General features: G+C 35.8%; 1 protein-coding gene across 3 annotated transcripts in view; it reads right to left on the reverse strand.

Moving 5' to 3' along the window:
- Nucleotides 1–14,981, reverse strand: part of LOC145288070 (ras-related protein Rab6) — a 309,805-nt gene extending 294,824 nt beyond the window's left edge. For 2 of the 3 annotated variants that reach the window (XM_080136125.1, XM_080136128.1), the window contains exon 1: nt 14,734–14,971. In XM_080136125.1, coding sequence (XP_079992251.1) covers nt 14,734–14,803 — 70 coding nt within the window. In that variant the 5' untranslated portion in view covers nt 14,804–14,971. Of the gene's footprint in view, nt 1–14,733 lie in introns of all 3 variants that reach the window. The other variant, XM_080136126.1, reaches the window with a different exon arrangement.
- Between the last annotated feature and the right edge of the window lie 5,897 nt (nt 14,982–20,878).

Below are 20,878 nucleotides of genomic sequence, written 5' to 3' on the forward strand. Positions count from 1 at the left end.
TACTTTTGCTTTTCATCATCTGCTGGCATTAATGGATAATGCAACATCTCATTTTAACTGCAATGATTTAACTGTGTTCCAAGTTCTTATACCAATGACACAAATTTCTGTGTCACACTCAGACCCTTACTTAGGGTTAGTATACCTGGAGTCGCTGCTTGTTTTTGCATCTGAGTGAGTGGAGGACTGTGGCATGCTGTTCAATCTAGCAAAGACAGTTGTGCTATTGTCCTTAGATGCCTCTTCTCCCTGTCCATGGGATTTGGTTTCATGACACATTTGTGCCATTCTCAAAATGTCATCACTATATAAGAGTAATAATATCTAGCAATGTTAAGTTTGACAACCACTTGTCATGTATCCAACAGAGTCAATAGGAAGCTTTACGTGTTGCGCATCCTGAACTACCAAATTCCTCATGAATGACATTTGCTGACTAGGCTTTACAAGGCAATAATTTGTCTATTTGGATTACGAGTCCCTAATGTTCGCCGGAGTTGGCGGGGTGCTCTGATTCTCTTGGGCATCAACAACATTGTGCCATCATATACATACTACATATTCCCTACTGCGACCCTGTTCCCTCTGGAGCATATGATCTGTTTGGATGAGATCTGCTATCTACTTGCCGCTTACAGATTATTTCATTTCTGCAATGCTTCAATATCATCCTATGCTGCAGCTGATTAGTCCAAACCTGCAACGATATACATTCACACTAGACCTTCTGTATAATCACACTGGTGTTTGCCCAGAGATGTACTGGTGATCTCCTTTCGCATTGTGTTCTGCAGTCCTGAACGTGCTGCCTTAGATTTGTGTCAATGAACATGTATCACTGCCACATTTTCAGAGTTCTACATTGGCTAACCATCATGATGCTTCTAAGTTTTATGCATTCTCTAATTAGCTAGGTACCCTCTGTCTATTGCTAACAGTTTTCATGAACATGGCTTAATAAAAAAATTTAAAAAAACTCTCATATACTCCTAGCCTCTATGAAACTTCACATTTATTTGTTTTTTTTTACTTGAATAGTGTATCAAAATTGCAATAGTGTAAAATAAAGTGAAAATTTAAAAAATCTTATTTACAAAATAATTAACTAAATCTACCACACACATTTCAGTTTATTTGCAAGTTAACCTTTATAATCTCCTGTTAATCGTAAAATAAACATTTTTTGAATAAATTGATGGTTAAATCTTACCGGGGATGCGTACGTGCCTAAATCACTTCATGACTCGAAATATAAAAGAAATTTGGAAGCATTAAAGCTGTCGAATAAAGTGAAGTTTTTTTTTTTTTGTCAAATATTACAATTGAAAGATTTTTTTAGCAATTCACATCGAATAATTTTATAGACAACATTACCATAAAAAATTAATCAGTTTTTTAATTTGGTTCAGTTAATAATTTAACAAGGTAATTAAATTTTACTTTGAAAATCCCTTTTGAAAGGTAGGTGGTAATAGCAGCACCGTTAAAAAAAAAAAAAAAAAAAAAGTGAAACAAAAATTAGGGTAAAAAGATTCCCGGACAACTATTTTACTTTAATAAATTAGACAAATTAATAAACAAACAAAAATTAAAGATCTACATAAGAAAATAAGCAACAGTTATTCCTTAGAGCAAAACAGGTTTTAAAAAAAGACAAAATTAAAACACCATATCGAATTTAAAATACAAAATGCATTAATTCGTTTATCAAATATCGTAACAAAAATCAAAAATAACAATTTTAAATTCCTGTGTTTTTTTACATATAATTATTGGCCTGACAAGTTGGAATCTCTTTTCCGGCATTACAACTGATTAAGCCGAGAATTGCTTAAAATAAAAAAGGAGAAATCGATAGTAATGACAAGCTAATCCCACGATAAAACTAGAATATATGTTAGCATTATACGTCAAAGTGGTAGGCGGTTAAGATACCATATAAACTGCAAAGAACCGGCCGGCTGGTATTGTGGGTTAAATAATACCAGTAGTAGTGGTGGTTGTAATAGTTAGTGTCATGGGTTCACTCATTAAAAATGCTCACCTTCACAAACAAAACGTAAAAGGCATGAGCGACGGCGGCGGTATTCAATAGTATGTGTCACGTGGTGGGCTGGCCATTCCGAAATGGACAGCTTCCAACTTCAGTGGCGACGACGGCGGCGACCACTCGAGGATTCCTTCAAACACGATTTTTTTTTTTCAAACAGTAATTAAATGACAATCATTAAGCATTAGAAGGCGAGACGAAAGAATATAACCAAGAAAACAACCAATTTCAAGTAAAAGACACTTGAAGAAAAAAAAAAAAAAAAAAATCAAATACTCATTTCTTTGACACGAGAGTAGAAAAAAAAATGAGAAAATGAATGTTTTTGCTTTCCGTTGATTTACCCACACAAATCAACCAAAATCCTTGACTCTAGCATGAACAAAAATTACTTTTTATTTATCAATTTAAAGACTTCCGAATTACTTTTGAACTTAGAAGTGTAACAAGTGGCTATTTTTCTCCAAATTTATTTTTGCTCATTCCAAGTGCGCAAGCGCGTGTGTTCAAACGTTTCCCGTTAGATCACCGTAGTTCAGCGACGTCGAGTCCTGTCAGTACTAAAATGGATTACCATTAGGTAATATCAGCTGACGGACTTTTCCTTGCCACTGAACTGAAGAAGCACTGAAAGCAGTGTTCATTCAGAAGTGTGATTGGGATTGCGCAACCCTTGCCTCACAATTACACGCGCAGACCCATAAAAGTGAACGGTAGGGGGCGGTTTTTATGCAGAATACAGACCGTGCCCGTGCTGAAATAATAAAATCATTTAGAAACCCATTCTTAATATGGGTGGGGATTTACTCTTCTGTATTTTCATCTAACAAAATAAAAAGATACAGTAGAAAATTAATTTCACTTGAAAATCCTATCTAACAAGTAGCAGAGCACTGTTTGTATTCTGTACAAGTACCTTAATTTACAACGGTTGATTTCGCAAAACCAATACCATAATTTGTAACCCGGTTACTCGAGATGATTAATCAGTAGTTTGCATATATTTTAACGTGTGTGTTTTGTTTTTTTGGGGTTTTTTTTTTTTTGCGCGGGGGGGGGGGGATTTAATAATTTTCAAATTGCATGAAATCTGAACTTAAATATTAGAAAATAAGCAAAACAGAATTCCAGACAATCTGAGTATTTTACGAAGGTATAAGTGAGTATCACCCCGCCCTCCCCACCTCGAAAAAAATGTGTATTTTCTTGCTAGGTTTTTAAAGCGAGGTCCACACTAGATTTTCCCATCCTATTCACATTTGGTTGGTTACGACAATTGCACTTTGACTGATAAGTCCCAAAATCTGTTGTCAGCCTTTCAAAATTCAGATATCAAAATATCTTAAAATGTCCAACTTATTTTTATTCTTGCGACACTTTGAAAATTCGAACGTAATTTTAAATCGACAAATACAAAGTAATTTAAGCTGAATAGGAAGATGCACGGACTTGGAGTTTACATTCGTAATACCCTTCCCTTGACTAGAGAAACAAACCTAGAAACAGATGATCAAGCCTTTATGTGCTTTAGACTAAACGTGCAACACAGTATTAGCTACTATTATTTTCTCTACCGCTCTCCCTCGACTCAGGACTGCTCCATAATAAACAAAGTATCTGACAGCATAGACACGGCACTGTCCCTCGACACTAGCGCACAAATACATGTGTTTGGTGAATTTAATGTCCACCACAAAAACTGGCTTGGATTCTCTACTCACACAGATGCAGCGGGCAGCACAACCCATAGCTTCGCTATATCTCACTCCCTATCACAAATTGTTACGTTTCCAACCCGTTTCCCTGACCAGGAAGAACAACACGCATCACTTCTAGATCTGTTTTTGACCACAGTTCCCGATGACTGCATAGCGAAGGCCCACAGCCCACTCGGGAACGCTGACCATGCAGTGATAATGGTTGAAATCGCCCTAAACTCTAGACCCAAAACTGAAGAGCCAGTGCTCAAAACAACGAGATATTATAATAAGGCTGACTGGGAAGCCATCAGGGAACTAATTAGAGATGCTCCATGGAAAAATATTTTCTCTCTCCCTGCTGAACAGTGTGCAAACGAGACCACTGACTGGTTCAAAACTGCAATCGAAGCGCATGTTCCCATGCGGAAATTTTATAGTAAGCCCCACTCTCCCCAATGGTTTACGTCGACTTGTGCAACTGCCATTACTCAAAAGCAGCATGCATACCGTAGGTTTAACCGACATAAGTCCAGTTCAAACAGACTGAAGTATATAGAAGCTAGAAATAACGTTAAGAAAGAAATAGCGACAGCTAAGAGAGAATTTACGGAAACCACTAAAAAGCGCATCGAAGCACAAAAACTAGGAACTCGAGACTTCTGGAAAATCTACAACAGTGTAGTAAATAATGGGCAATCAACAATTCCCCCACTAACCAACAATCACGAGGTTGTCTCCTCAGCAACCGACAAGGCTAACATGCTTGCCAGTCGGTTTGCCTCAAACTCCACACTGGACCCTTCCAACCACCCCCTACCTGACTTTCCTATGCGGACAGACGCCACACTAGACGATCTGAAAACCACCCCTGCTCAGGTGCATGCTATCATAAAAAACCTTGACACCTCAAAAGCATGTGGACCCGATCTTATCCCAGCTGTGCTATTAAAAAAGTGCTCAGCCGAAGTAGCTCCAGTTCTCTCCAAACTCTACAACAAATGTCTTAATGAAGCTTGCTTTCCGGGCTGTTGGAAAACTGCTTCTGTTGTACCAGTATTCAAGAATTCTGGCAAAAGGACAGACCCATCAAATTATCGCCCCATTAGCCTCCTCCCACTTTTTGCCAAAATATTTGAGACCATAATTAACCATGCTCTAGTCCATCATCTTACAGATGCTAAACTACTGACTGACAAACAATATGGATTTAGACAAGCCCGTTCCACAGCAGACATCCTCACCGTGATCTCTGAACGTATATACCAATCACTGGACAAAGCGGGGGAAGGCAGAGCGGTAGCTCTAGATATATCTACGGCTTTTGACAGGGTATGGCATGAGGGTCTCCTCAGTAAAATCAGATCATACGGTATCACTGGTAGAATACTTAACATAATTAAATCCTTCTTAGATAAGAGAAAAATCCAGGTAGTCCTCGACGGTCGCACATCTAAACAATATGATATAAATGCGGGAGTGCCCCAGGGTTCTATCCTTGGACCTCTATTGTTCCTGATATTCATAAATGACCTCCCCGACAACATTGCCTCTGAGATGGGTATATATGCTGATGACACTACACTCTATGGCAGACACGACAGGAAGACGAATGAACACATTTCTAAAGAAATGGCAGAAACACTAGAGGAAGACCTCCAATCTGTAGTGGAATGGGGACAGAAGTGGTTGGTCGCGTTCAATGCTGCCAAGACTAAACTAGTTTCATTCAATAATTACAAGAAACCCTCTCTACCACCAATAGCAATGGCCAACGACTCTTTATCTGAGAGTCCATCTTTCAAACTCCTTGGCCTAACGTTCACAGGAAACATGAGTTGGAACAATTACATTGAAGGCATTGCCAGGGCCGCTGCAAGAAAGGTAGGCTCTCTCTACCGTGCTAGAAAACTACTAACACCCGAAAGTATCCTGTACCTCTATAAGGCCACCATTCGCCCATGTATGGAGTATTGCTGCCACATCTGGGCTGGTGCATCTGCTACTAGTCTCTCGCTCCTTGACAAGGTTCAAAAGAGAGTCGCAAATCTGATAGGCCCTGAACTGGCATCTAAGCTTCAGCCTCTGTCCCATCGACGAAATGTTGCATCCCTCTGCCTGTTCTACAAGTATTTTAGTGGTGAATCCTCTGATGAACTGCAATCACTTGTGCCCCCACGATGCGAGCACCCTCGACAAACCCGACAGGCTACTAGATCCCACCCCCACACTGTAGAGGTCCCTAGATGTAAAATATCTTTTTACTCCAATAGTTTCTTCCCCAGAACCGCAAGACTCTGGAATTCCATTCCAGGTCCCTGCTTCCCCAACAGTACTGACGTGCAGAAGTTCAAGTGTAACGTGAACCGACACCTTGCTGCCCAAATCCCTACATAGTACCCCAGTAGTTGTTGCCCCTGATAGTAGCCCCCTACACCAAAGTGGCAATTTGCCTTGTTTGGGGTGAAAATGTAATAAAAAAAAATAAATAAATAAATAAAAAATAAAGGTCCATATCCAGAACTCAACCTAATTAATATATATACATACAGAAACATTTTTAATAACATACAAAAAAAAATATATATATATATCAAATCACTTTTTTAATGATTTTAGCAATTGTTACCATTACAAAGTTAATTTTAAAATATTGGTAGTTTGAATGAAGCTATTTCCTTTTATTAAATATGACGGATCAAGACACGTTGTTTCGCTTAGTCATAAATTAAATTTTCTTAGTAAAAAAAATAAAATAAAAAACTATATCAGTTTGCGTGATTTTTGGAAAATAACATTTTCATTCCGTGACGGATTCGTTTCGTATAAAGATTTTTCCGTATTTTTTTTTTATTTTATTTTATTTTTTTAATTAGGTTAAATTCTGGACTTGTGCAAAAATAACTATTATTAGTTTTTCTTTTTCTTGTGTTCTTAAAGAAAATCAAAAGGCATTCATTTTTCTCATGTGGTCCCGTTGTATCAAAGAACCAAATACATGAATTTCATTACTGTTGGTGATCAAACTAAATCTGAGGTCAATGACACCTATTACTATGAAGAAGGAAGGAGAATTAAAAAAAAAAAAAAAAGAAAAAAGAAAGCGTCTGCTGTCGTCAGGGTTGATGATGAACTCGTCTCGAACGTGAAAGTTACCTCTACATAAACTGCCACTGCTACAGTGCTACACAACTAAGATGAGTAGTACTTAGGTTTTGTTTTTTTTTTACAAGTAGGAGTAAAATAGTGAGTTGTCATAGTTGTGCTGCTACTGACCTGCAAGACGCCTACCACAACGCGATGGTAACAAGCGACATTCGCAGACACCAAGATATAAGAAACGTCGAGAATTCAATTAATACAAACAAGGTGCTCTATTAATTGGAGCCTTGTATCAGACTTTGGTTAAATATGTACGAAACGTCATGTAATTGTAAAGAAATGTCAAACAGAACACTAGCTGTGAAGACAATTCAAAACCCTCATTAAAAATGCTCGCCTACTAAAGCATTAAGGGGATATAAGCATCACGAGCGTTCGTACAAAGTCGGAGATACGTCTGTGACAATCGGTTTGACAGCGACTTGGTTGTTGTCAGACTGAGGTTAGGTATGATCCTCCTTAGTCTTAAAAGCCATCCTCTCCTAGGCCTTTTATTTAAGATGATAGTTTTTTTTTTTTTTTTTTTGTTTTTTGCTAATAATCTGGGGCGTGGGGCGCCCCTTGTCGGAGAAACCGACTGGGCTGCTCGGGTATTTTTGTAGGTCAGAGTGCGCTAATCCTAATGCGATGGATTTTCAAACGCACACCTGTGTTTAATCTCGTAGACAGAAGATGGTGATTATTTAGAATTCCACTTATTAAAAAACAAAAATACAGAAAAATATTTTAAATACGTACACGTTACGGAACGGAGATGTCATATTCGAAAAACCACGTAAAATTAATCAAGTACTTTTTTTTAAACTAAGAAAATTTAATTTTATAACGAAGCGAGACGTAGTGATTTCGGTCATGATGTATAAATAATGAGACAACTCAATTCGAACTATCGAGTTCAAGCACAGTCTTATAATTTAGTATTAAAATCGCTCAAAATCGTAACTTTTTATTTAAAAAAACCTACTTCATCAATTTACGTGATTTTTAGAATATGACATATCACTTACGGAACGAAGAAAACGAATACGTAACGTACACATCATAAAGATTGTTCTACATTTTGCTTTTAATAATTAATTCTAAATAAGCCGGAGGATATTAAGGAAATACTTATTTTACAATATATTTAAATACGACGAAATTTTACAATTAATAATGACAATTTCTACAGAAAAGTGCATGCATATGAAGGTGAGGGGGTGGGGGCTAATAAGAAGAAATACCCTTCTCGGTAATCTCCAAGATCAGCGCCCGGAAAAAAAAATCAAACTACCGGAAGTGGATACGATTGATTGTGTAAGGCAACCGAACGGAACCGAGTCACGATAAACGAAACCATATATTTATTTTGAAAAATTACTTTAGTTTTAACACTTTTTGTGTTATTATGAAACAAAAAGAGAAAACACTTCTTGTATTATCAAATAAGAAAAATATTTTATTCAGAAAAATTAATTTAATTTCAACACTTGTGTTATAACGAAACATTTCTTTAAATAGTCTTTTTGGAATAATATATTAAATATTTTAACACTCATTGTGTCATCAATTATGACTTTAGTTTTAAACACTTGTTAGTACGAAATAAAAAAAAAAAACATTTTGCACACTTCATATGTTCCTAGTCAGACACCAGGGTCGTTTTTTTAATGTGGAGAAAATGGAACAAAATTAAAATTGTCTCAGTTGTGAAGGATTTTTCCTCCACTGACAGAACAAAAACTTAAAGTGCAGCCTCCGAAGAACAGATACTACACTTTAATCTTGACTCGAAGGTTCTTGTGTCACCACGAAACAAATAAAATGACCTTGCTTTAATATTTTATGAAATGTTTCTTCGGCGCTTTTACACTATTGGGAGGATATTTTGTAGTCGATAAATGAAGTTTTCAGATAAAAAAAAAAAAAAAGCAAAAAAAAAAAAAAAGCAAAAAAAAAAAAGCAATGGTTTCAACTGATGTTTTTGTCAATTTTTATAAGTTAGAATGGTAGCTTCCAAATTATGCAGTCGGAATCACTTGAATATTACTAAATTATTTTTTTTTAAATTTAATCGTAGTAGCAGGTGAAAAATTGCCACAATCTTGATTAAATCGTAACGGAAAATTACCTCCCTTATAAACTCTGTGTCTTACGATCGTTTACATCAAGTTCTATTATTTTTTTTAATAAATAATTTTCTATCTTATTGATTTTCGTAATTTTTTTTATATAATCATCTTAAAAATACGAAGAATAATACATAGATATCATTGTTGTCATGTGAAATTCAGTACTATGATTTCCGAAATTTCGTGCCAATAGTGTAGAAGCGCCGTTTCTTCAAATGAACTGAACTGATGCAACAAAGCATCTCGTTGAATGTATTTTGGCCCACTCTTTCTCGCCACATGAATATTTGTTATATTATTTGATAATAAAAGTTTTTTTGTTTTGCTTTGTTTGTTTAAAAGTAACTTTTTTTTTTTTTTTGTGGTTTCGTGTTAAAACTAAATTTTCCTGAAAAAAATATTTTTTTTTGTTATTTGATAATACAAAAAGTGTTTTATTTTCGGGTTTGTATTACTGTACACATAGATTCGAAAAAGTTGTCACAAAACAAATATAGAACAAATAAATGTTATCAAAGGCAAGATAAGTTACTTTTCTGCCAAACTGGATATATTTTTTGTGTTTTTATTCAATGTAACATATTTATTCAGCTCGAAAAACAGTGTTTACCGATGTATTCGAAAATTCAAGATGGCGTCTCACACCCTCTTTAATACCGTAAGTTTGGAAAAAGGTGTTATAAATAAAAAAAAAAACTATAAAAAATACTATTAAAAACCCGCCGAATATATGTCAACCTTCAACCTATGTCACGGTAACATTTAGCGAGTTTTTAACAGTATTTTATCCGGTTTTTTATTTATAACATCTTTTCCCAAACTTACTGTGTTAAAGAGAGAATCAGACGCCATCTGTAATGTTCCAATACATCGGTAAACACTGTATGGTTTTCGAGCTGAATAAACATGTTACATTGAATAAAAACACGAAAAATATATCCAGTTTGGCAGAAAAGTAACTTATCTTGCCTTTGATAACATTTGTTATATATTTGTTTTTTGACAACTTTTTCGAATCTATGTGTACAGTAATACAAACCCTTGTTTTCTTTTTGTCTCGTAATAACAAGTTTTAAAACTAATTTTTTAATAAATATATGGTTTGGTTTTTCGTGTCTTCGTGACACTGTTCCGTTCAGTTGCTTTACAAAAGGAGGCAACTCGGGGCGCACGCACCGCCGTCAGCATTTTTCGCCTCAGATGACGACCGGCAATAAATCACGAAGGAAAAGGTAATGCCTGGGATGACGGCCTCTTGAGAGCGGACAGGAGCGTACTCCATTCTGATATAAGGCCGATGTACCAAATGAGTTTCATGTGGAACGGACATGTAGAAATATCCAAAAATAAAGTAACAAGACAAAAAGTTTTTCAGAAATGACATGTGTTGGCCGAAACTCCCACAAGTCATTTTTTTTTTCGATGATGGAGGGGACAGGGGGGTAGAAGGTAAGCATCAACGAAATATTAAAAAATTATTTTCGTGTTTGTAATACGATCAGATAAAAAAAAAATTTAAATTTAGCGCAATAATTAAAGACTTGACAAAACTTGAAAATGTTATTAGATGTAAAAAAATAAATAAATAAATTCATAGATACAATGCATTTTCATTTCAGTCACACAAGTTAGACGAATTGGATTTTTCGGTACTCCATCCAACCATGCACTTATTGATCCGTGCTGAAATAACGTTATTATTTAAAAAGTCATTCTTAACATGGGGAGGGTGTTTAAATTAAACTTGGAAATACGATTAAAAAAAATAGCGCGGATCAGTAAGTGCATTAGCACCTTTTTCTGATAAATAAAAATGAATGAACTTTCAAAAAAAAAAAAAAAAAAGTGGGTGGGGAGTAAATTAATTAACTACCGGCACATTTCGAACTCGATCGTTCGATTTCGTAATTATTTTTGGTACTTATGCACTTTTGTTACCATGCTGAAATATTTAGAAAGCCATTCTTAACATGGGAAAGGAAGGATGTTTTGTAATTATTCTGTACTTTCACCTAACAATTTAAAAAAGATATCGTAAAACTTGAATTTAACTTGAAAATGCTACTTAAAAATAGCACTGTTAACAAAAGTGCATTAAGATTTTTAAATTTTCGTTTTAGTACTTTACTCTATGGCATTTTTTATTTTTAATAAATAATCGATTATACGTAAATTAAAAATGTGTAAGTCACAGAGACGCGAAACAGACAAACCATATATTAGCATTCAAATTTCTTACTATGGAAGTAAAATTCTAATAAAAATGCACAAAAATGATAACGAATTGTTTGAATCGATAATTTCATTCATTCATCCATCTACAAAGACGAATGTAGTAATTGACTATTCGATACAATACGACAAATGAAATGTTGCTTCTTCGTTGAAGACTTAAATCTTCAATAATTTCCAGATATTGTTGATTCCTTAAGTAACAATATGATAATTGGTTGCCAAAATAATATACCAACGATTAATATTACTAAAAATAATTGTCTATTAAAAAGGAAAGTACATAACGTAAAAAAAAAAAAAAAAAAAAAAACAAAAAAACGATCCGCCTTCTTGTCTTTGAGAGAAGAAATATAAGAAACTGCTTCGTTGATAAATGATCTTTAACATTATTATTAACATTATTATTATTAACATTATTATTATTACATAAAATGGTTAGAATGATATGACAAAGCATTTATTGCCCACTCACTGGCAATAAAAAGGAGTACATAAATATTAATTCATTCATTAAAAACAAAACTTCTCGAAATAAGCAAACAAAAACCAAAAATGAAAGATTGAGATAATGGAACATTTGTAAAAAATAAATAAAAATTCGAACAATAAAAAAAATTAAATAATATTTAATTTAGTTAAAGAAACACCCCGAAAAGAGAATAATGACGTGAAACAGAGCTGTACGGTTTCAGCGTCCCAAATTCTCCATTCAAAAGACGTCATTCCATACGATTTAGCAGGGTTTATAATCTTAAAAATTACATCACCATTAATAAAACCATTAAAACATTTATGGGTTTATATAGGATTTTTTTTTCATATGCATTCAAGTTGTTTAATTAGGATCTATCGTTTTTTCAAGTTCTAATCATCAAAATTAGAAGAAAAAAAAAATACTAAGTTTTGTTAAGAAAATGATATTAAATGTTTATGATTGACAATATCATCGTGTTAAATATAAAATGTAATTTTCAAACTAAAAAAGCGAATAAACACAGAATTGTTCTTTTAAAACAAGCATTTTGGACGCTAAAAACGTACTAGACAACCGACTAAGCAACTATTAAAAAAACTAAGAACACGTAGAAGCGAAAGCATTGAATGACAAACAGAAAACTTGAATAAATGTATTTTAAACAATTGACATCCTTAATAATCATAATTTACATTAAACTAAACAAACACTGTATATATTTTTATGTATCTTATTCTTACAGCTTTTTTTTTTTTGAAATATTAAAATTATATATATATATATATATATATATATATATATTACTTATACAGAGTACGAACCGTGCTATTTTTTAAGGTAGGATTTTCAAGTTAAATTTAATTTTTACCGTATATTGTTTATTTAATTATTAGGTGAAAGTACAAAATAATTACAAAACGCCCCTCGCCCAATGTTAAGAATAGGTTACTAAATAATAACGTTATTTCAGCACGGTCCGTATTCTGCTTACTTACAAAAATAAAAACGAATTTTACAAATTATTTCATACTTAAACCTATAAATCATTTTTTTTTTCAAATAGATAATTTATTTTTAATGGCATATTAATTTAGGCTGAATTTTGTAATAACGTTGTCAACTAATATATATATATATATATATATATATATACACACACACACACACACCCTCATTTTTATGCTTATTTTTGTTAAATGATCAACCAAATTGTCATCAATGTCATTATTGCTATTTGACGTGAAATAGAAATAAAGTAATATATACTTTATTCACGTCAAATACCGGCATTAATATATTAATGCCGGTATTTTTTTTTTTTTTTTTTTTACAACGTGCCCCATGTTAAGAACGGCTTTCGGAATAAACACCCTCCCAACCTCCTCATGTTAAGAACGGCTTTCGAAGTTGGGGGGTATTCCGAAAGCCGTTCTTAACATGGGAAGGTTGGGGTGTTTAATACGTAGGGGCACGTCGTAAAAATTTACTTTAATTCCGATATCCTTAATATTTAAAAGTACTTATGTAGAGAAGGTACCGCGCTATTTTTTTTTTTTTTTTAAATAGTATTTTCAAGTTAAATTCAATTCTTACGTTATCTTGTGTCTTATATTGTTAGGTGAAAGCACAGAATAGTTGTAAAATACCCTTCCCCTGTTAATAATGGATTTCTAAATAACGTTTATAACCTTCTCTGCATATCTTTAAAGATATAGAAACAAACGAAAATTGTGAAAGAACTCACTTTCTAGACATGTTGTCAATTAAAAAATAAAATAAATACAATGTTGTACGTCATCTTAATATCAAATAAAAGTTCATTACATCAATTTTAATGTTACGGAATGTTTTAGATGAAGATTGATTTGGGGATTATTCGGACTACTATTCTCAATGTTTTTGACCGATGTAACCTCCGTTCTTCAGGTGCACTGCATCTAGTGGAACTTGGAGACCATAACGTTATTAACCATTAAGCCATATGACCATTATGGTCATATGGCTTAATGGTTAATAACGTTAGTTAAACAGTTTGTGTACTAAGTCTTCTGCAGCTTAGAGGTTCAACCCCCACAGCATACGATAAGTACTATTAATAACAAATTAAGATTTCTACTCGGTCATGGTTGACAGAATGGAAACAATCTACCCAGAGGATCAATATCAATTTCGTTCAGTTTCCGAATTCGAAAAGATGTGGCCGAAACGGTTTTGTTTTTAAATTTATTTATTCATTTTACTTTTTATTTTTTTTTTTAGTATAACAACAGCAAAGATGAGGTTGTAAGTCCGAATAATCCAGAATTAAGTTTGTTATACAAATTAAAAACGATTGCCACGGCGCACGGCGGAGTTAGTCGAAGTATAAGCAAAAAGTCACTTTTAAAAATTAATCAACCACTTGTTCTGTGGTTAAGAAGGTACTAGTACACTTATTGATCCGTGCTGAAATAATAACGTTTATTATTTAGAAAGCCATTCTTAACATGGGAAGGAGGGGGTGTTTTGTACCTATTATGTACTTTAACCTTACAATTAAACAAACAGATATAAAACTTTAATTAAACATGAAAATACTATTTTAAAAAATAGCGTGGATCAATAAGTGCACTAGCACCGTTAAGAAAAATGTAAAGAAAAAAAAAAAATCTGTATGTAATGTCAAAAATTCCGATAATGGGTTTTATTTTATCAAATTAAAGGTTAAAAAAAATAACTATGCTTTTATATACTTAACGAGTACTCAATCACAAGTGAACTGGAAAATTTAAAATAAAAAACGAACAGTAGGTAAAATAATGTTATATTTAAAAAGCAATCAGTCTGTCACTATGGGCATGACATTAAATCTTCGAGTACAAACAATAAAATGGGGGTTCATTTTAATACATGATTAAGATTACAAACCAGACCCCCACTTTAGAGCCAGCGTACATAACATTTCTCTCATATTTCAGACATCAACAGTATGCGTGTATACGTATATATATATCCATAACATACCGCTTTGTTCTCCTAAGAAGACAAGCTTGAATTTCCGCAGCGGATTGCCGAACTCTCCTGAAGAAGTCATTGTACCTCCCGATACGTTAGTGTAGCAGTAAAATTAAACAGGAACCACAGAACGGATTTTCAGAGAAAAAAAAAGCTGTGTAAATTGTATGATGGTAAACGCCTTGGCTAGTAATGTCGCCACGTCTGTAATCTCATGCGCATGCGTTAACTTGGCCGGAAGTAGTCTACTGCAAACTGCAGTCCGACTGTAGTAGATTGATTGGTAAAAAGTAAGAAAATGTTGATTAAAACTTATTACGTGTTTTATGTTATTTTCTATTGTTTATGAATTTAATTGTATTCATTTATTCTTATTTAAAAATTTCTACGTCTGAACTTTCAACTATTGTTGTTTAAATGAAGGCGCGAACTATTATATTATTTATTTATCTTCTTCAAAGGCCTAGCTAAGTCGGTTTCTATTGTTGGGAAATTCCACTTCCCATTAAGGGGCACTCTGGCCTGGGAGAAAAGTAACAAAATTGTCCCAGTGTATAAAATTTCTCTTTCACTGACCGTGAATAGAAAAGATAAAATATATCAAAACAGACACTACGCTTTGTTCTTAGCCAAAAGGCCAATTTATTTATCCAAAACGTCAAGAAAATATACCATACTATTAATATTAGAATTTTACATGTTAACTATTTTCACAGGCCTGTATAATTAAGAATATTTTTAAATATGAATATATTTAGTAAATACAGCCCCCCTCCCTAAAAAAAAGAAAAAGAATCAGTCCACAAACATTACTTTTTTTTTTTTTTTTTTTACTTACTCATGTTCACCCCAAACAAAGCATATCATCACTTGAACGTAAGAGGCTACTATTTGGGATCATGTTATGGGAAGATGAGCGAGACTTCAGTTCATTTAAACTTCTGCAGGTTGGTATAGTCAGGAAAGTAGGTAACAGGAAGGGGATTCCAAAGTCTAGCTGTTTGAGAGAAGAAACCATTAGAGTAGGAGGCCTACCGGCATTTAGGAACCTACTCAATGAAGAGGTGTGATTTTGTTGTCAAGGATATATACATGGAGGAAGTACGAGTGCGATGAGTTCATCAGAGCACATTCAATTAAAGCACTTTTAAAATAGGCATCTCAAAAAAGAAAACACGAATAAACCTAGAACCCCATCCTCCTACGTAGACCCCCTACTACCATATCTCCTTCTCCAACATCAGGGGTCTACGTTCTAACCTTCCAGAGGTTGAAACCCAATTACAGGAGACGAAACCTGACATATTCTTTCTAAGCGAAACTGGAATAGGGCCGACCACCTCCCTAGATGAGTTCATAATTAAAGGACCCCCAAGATCGCCACGGGCATGGAATATGTGCCTACATTAAAGATGGCTTCCCATGTGGCAGGGATATCTCCAGAGAAGACCCTAATCTACCTTATATGTGCTTTCGGGTTGCACTTGCTTACACCACCGCATTTATATTTACCCTCTATCGCCCCCACAACAGTGGAGTTACTGTCTTTAAGAGTATATCAGAAAAAATTTACCACATCCTGTCTGCTCATCCCTCGGCTAACATTCACATTTGCGGTGACTTCAATGTCCATAATGTGGAATGGCTGACCCACTCAAATAAGACTGATGAGGAGGGGAGGTTCTATCATGATTTTGCCATTGCCTATGACCTCACTCAGATTGTCCACAAGCTCACCCGTGTGCCCGATAGTACCGGTCATCGCACGCCTCCTAGACCTTTTTCTATCCACTTCCCCTGAGCTATGCTCATGTTCCGTTCTATCTCCTCTGGGATCCTCCGACCACTGCATCGTATCAGTTAAGATAAAATGAAATATAATAAATCTACAGACGTACCTCTCCACCGTACTGTATACCGATACTCTATGGCGGACTGGGATAGCTTCCGTACATTCATATCTGATCTCCCTCTCCATTCCATGTTTAAAAAGGATGTGTCCTCTATAGTATCAGATCTGACCGAATGGTTACTTGTAGGCATAGGCCAATTCATACCATCCAAAAAATTCCAACAAAAACCTAACAGCCAGCCATGGTTCTCCCCTGAATGTACTGCTGCCATCGCACACAGAAATCACTTTTTCCATAGCTACCAACGTAATAGATGCACTGAAACTAAAGCTGCTTTCAGAACCGCCAACAACCACTGTAAAAGAGTAATGCAAAAATGCGAGAGAACTATATGCGCAATCCGTTAAGTCCAAAGTAGCTGAGCAGCGGCTTGGTTCCCACCAGTTCTGGCAAATAGCAAATAGGATCTTGAACAGAAACATGCGCTCTATCCCAACCATTATCAATGGACAGCATCCGACAAGGCCAAACTATTTGCCAAAAACTTTGCGGCAAATTCTACCCTGTGTGACAAAGGCCATCAACTCCCCATATTCCCTCCTATAACAGACAACACGCTATGCAACATACAAATATCTGTGCATGAGGTTGCCAAGCTAATCAAGAACCTTGACTCCAGTAAAGCAACTGGTCCCGACGGTATTCCAAAAAAAAAATTGTTAAAAAAATTACAACCAGAACTTGCCCTCATACTTTCCAAACTGTTTAAGCGTTGCCTTAAGGAGAAGCGCTTTCCAACACCCTGGAAAACCTCATCAGTTTGCCCTGTATTTAAGAATTCAGGTGATAAGTCATCCCCCTCTCAGTACAGACCAATAAGTTTCCTGTGTGTCATGAGTAAGTTGCTGGCATCCACAATAAATAGAGAAGTAGTCAACCACCTCAGCAGAAATAACCTTCTTAGCGACACGCAATATGTGCTAACGGTTATATCTCATAGGATTAGCAGATGTGCTAACGGTTATATCTCATAGGATTAGCGAATCTCTCGACAAAGGCTTAATTTCTAGGGCAATTGCTCTCAACATATCAAAGGCTTTCGATAAGGTTTGGCATAAAGGCCTACTACACAAGATTTCCAGCTACGGTATAACTGGAAATGTTTTCTCTATCATTAAATCATTTCTATCTGATAGGCTCATAAGAGTAGTGGTTGATGGGCAGAAATCAAAGGCCCACAGTATTAATGCTGGAGTCCCTCAGGAGTCCATACTGGGCCCAACTCTCTTCCTGATCTACATCAATGATCTCCCAAAACACATACTAAAATCTTTCATTGACATCTATGCTGATGACACGACCATCTATGGCAACACATCAAAGGCCGTAAATGATGAAGTTCTCTCTGATTCTCTCTCCTCTAATCTTGAGCGAGTGGTACAGTGGGGAAAGAGGTGGCTGGTTACCTTTAATGCATCTAAGACCAAGCTCCATTCTCTACATCATAAACGCTCTGATCCCCATCTGGCATCAATTGAAATGGATGGCTCTCGTCTAAGGGAGGCCCCAGGATTTGATAAGCTCCTAGGTTTGACCTTTACACCTGATCTTAAATAGAACACATACATCAAGTCTATGGCCAAGGTCACTGGGAAAATGGTGGGATCCTTCTACCGCTCCAGAAGATATCTCACTAATGATGCAATTCTCTATCTATATAATAGCCAGGTACGTCCAAAGATGGAATACTGCTGCCATATCTAGGCAGGAGCTGCTAAAAACAGCCTATCCTGCCTTGACAGAGTACAAAATAGACTCCGTGACTTGGTGGGGGATGCCCTTTTCTCTACCCTGCAACCTCTTTCCCACAGAAGAGACGTAGCGAGCCTGTCTTTGTTCTATCGTTACTTCCATGGCAGGTGCTCGTCTGAGCTCCATTCTCTGGTCCCCCCTCGCCAATCTTTCTCAAAAAACACCCAACTAGCTGAAACCACCGTCAATAATTTTCCCCACTCCCTATCTGTGCCTAAATCAAAACATAGATACCATGAACAAAGCTTCTTTCTTAGAACTGCATGCCTGTGGAACTCTGTTCCGCTTGCCTGTTTCCCTCCCGACTTCAACCTGGATGTCTTCAAGTACAACACAAACAAATTCCTGATGAACCGCCCCCCCCTAAGTAATGACACCTTACCAATTCTCCAATGCTATTGCTACACTATCCCTTTGATTACTGTACACACAATAATCCTTATCCCTGAGTGGCCATTGGGCCTTGATAAGTGGTGAACTCCATGTAAAAAAAAAAAAAAAAAATAGATGCACCAGTCCAGATGTGACAACAATACTCCATGCATGAGCGAATGGTGACTTTGTAGACATACAGGATACTCTCAGATGTGAATAATCTTCTAGCATGAGAGAGGGAACCTACCTTCTTTGTAGCAGACTTGGAAATGTTCTCAATATATTTGTTCCAGTTCATATTTCCTGTGAATGTTAAATTTAAAGGTAGAACTCTCTGGTAGTGTGTTATTAGTCATGACTATTGATATTTGGAAAGGCTTATTGTAATTATTAAAGGAAAGCAGTTTGGTCTTAGTAGCATTAAATGTTACCATCCATTTATGTTCCCATTCCATTTCCATGTGGAGGTTGTTTTTTTAAGGATTTTGCCATTGTCTTAGATATATGTACATTCTTTTTCCCTTGTGGCTGTCATAGAGCGCTGTATCACCAGCAAATATACCCATCTCAAACACAATGTTATCAGGGAGTTAGTTTATGAATATCAGGAATAGTAGTAATCAAAGTATTGACCCCTGAAGCACTCCCACATTAATATTATGCTGTTTGGATGTACGTCCATCAAGGAAAACCTGGATGGTCATCTTGTTTAGACAAGAGGACCATACAGGTGTATTTGTTCTAGTTCATATTGTCCGCAAATGTAAGGTCAAGGAGTTTGAAGGATCTAATTATATTCAGTATTCGTCCAGTTATATCATATGATTTAATTTTTATTAGGAGCACTTCATGCCAGATTACAGCCCTGGCTCCCCTCGCCTTATACTGTGCGTGGTATATGTTTTCAAAGATGACTGTTAAAATATATGCAGTAGAACAGCATTACCTAAATTCATGCTGTCGGTCAGAGTGATTAGCTTTTGCGAAGTGGTGGACTAGTGCTTGATTGATTAATGACTAAAAGATTTTAGCGAGGAGGAGGAGGAAACTGATAAAGCAATGATTGAGCAAGTGAGTTCTATAGAATAAAAGACAACGAAATGGTATTTCATTCTATATTCAATAGAAACTTTATTTGTCATCCTGGTTAGTAGTGCGTACAAGAGAGAAACGGGTTAGTAGGAGAGTTCAGTGTTCATGCGCGCTTGTATTTACAGTAGTCTTGAAAAAAGTTCCTGATGTGGGACGTAGATTAGCTATCCGACAGTTAGATATAGGTCAGGCCTGTTGAAAGAGAAAGAAAAGTGTCCAATGCGTTTACGTGTTGGTAGGAGTGTGCATGTGATAGTAGAGACGGGAAAAAGGGTTAGTGTCTCGTGGTAGGAAAGAGTACATGTGTGAAGCGCATGTGGAAGCAAGTGGGAGTTTGAAGATTGCAATGTTGGCTTGTTGTACAAACGTAGGCCTGGGGCCAATGGCCCCAAGCGAGGTCTGCTGCCCGGCAGGGCCAGGAGGAAAGAGGAAGAAGGTTTGCGATTTCGCTTTTTATGTACTCAATAATGTGATTGGGAGCTAGCTTGTGATTGGACAAACCAGGGAGAAAATGGATTTCAAATCTCGAGCCGTTAGAATTAGCCCCTGCCTGTAATTGTAGCAAGTTTCAACTGCTACAGTTCTTTCACCAGAATTCTTGTACACTGGTACCACAGCTATTTGAGAAGCAAGATCTGCAATGCATTTGTTGTAGAGTTTGGACAGTATGGGGGCTAGCTCAGCTAAGCATTTCTTAATTAGTATTGCAGGAATGTGATCAGGCCCACATGCCTTGGAGGTGTCTAAGTTTTTTTTTATAATATCATGAACATGAGAAGGGGTGATTTTTTTTTACCCACATTCACTCCTAACAAGGATGTACAGGGCTACTACTTGGGACCATGCATAGGAAAGATTAACAAGATGTTGGCTTACATTACATTTAAACTTCTGCATATCAGTACAGTCAGGAAGGGATTTCCAAAGTCTACCTGTTCGAGGGGCGGAGCTATTAGAATAGAAAGCTTTCTGGTATTTGGGGACCTCAATAGTGAAGGGGTGAGATTTTATTGCTAAGCTGG

This window comes from Euprymna scolopes, chromosome 11, assembly GCF_053919585.1.
Source record: "Euprymna scolopes isolate OS-2025 chromosome 11, ASM5391958v1, whole genome shotgun sequence".
NCBI lineage: Eukaryota > Metazoa > Mollusca > Cephalopoda > Sepiida > Sepiolidae > Euprymna > Euprymna scolopes.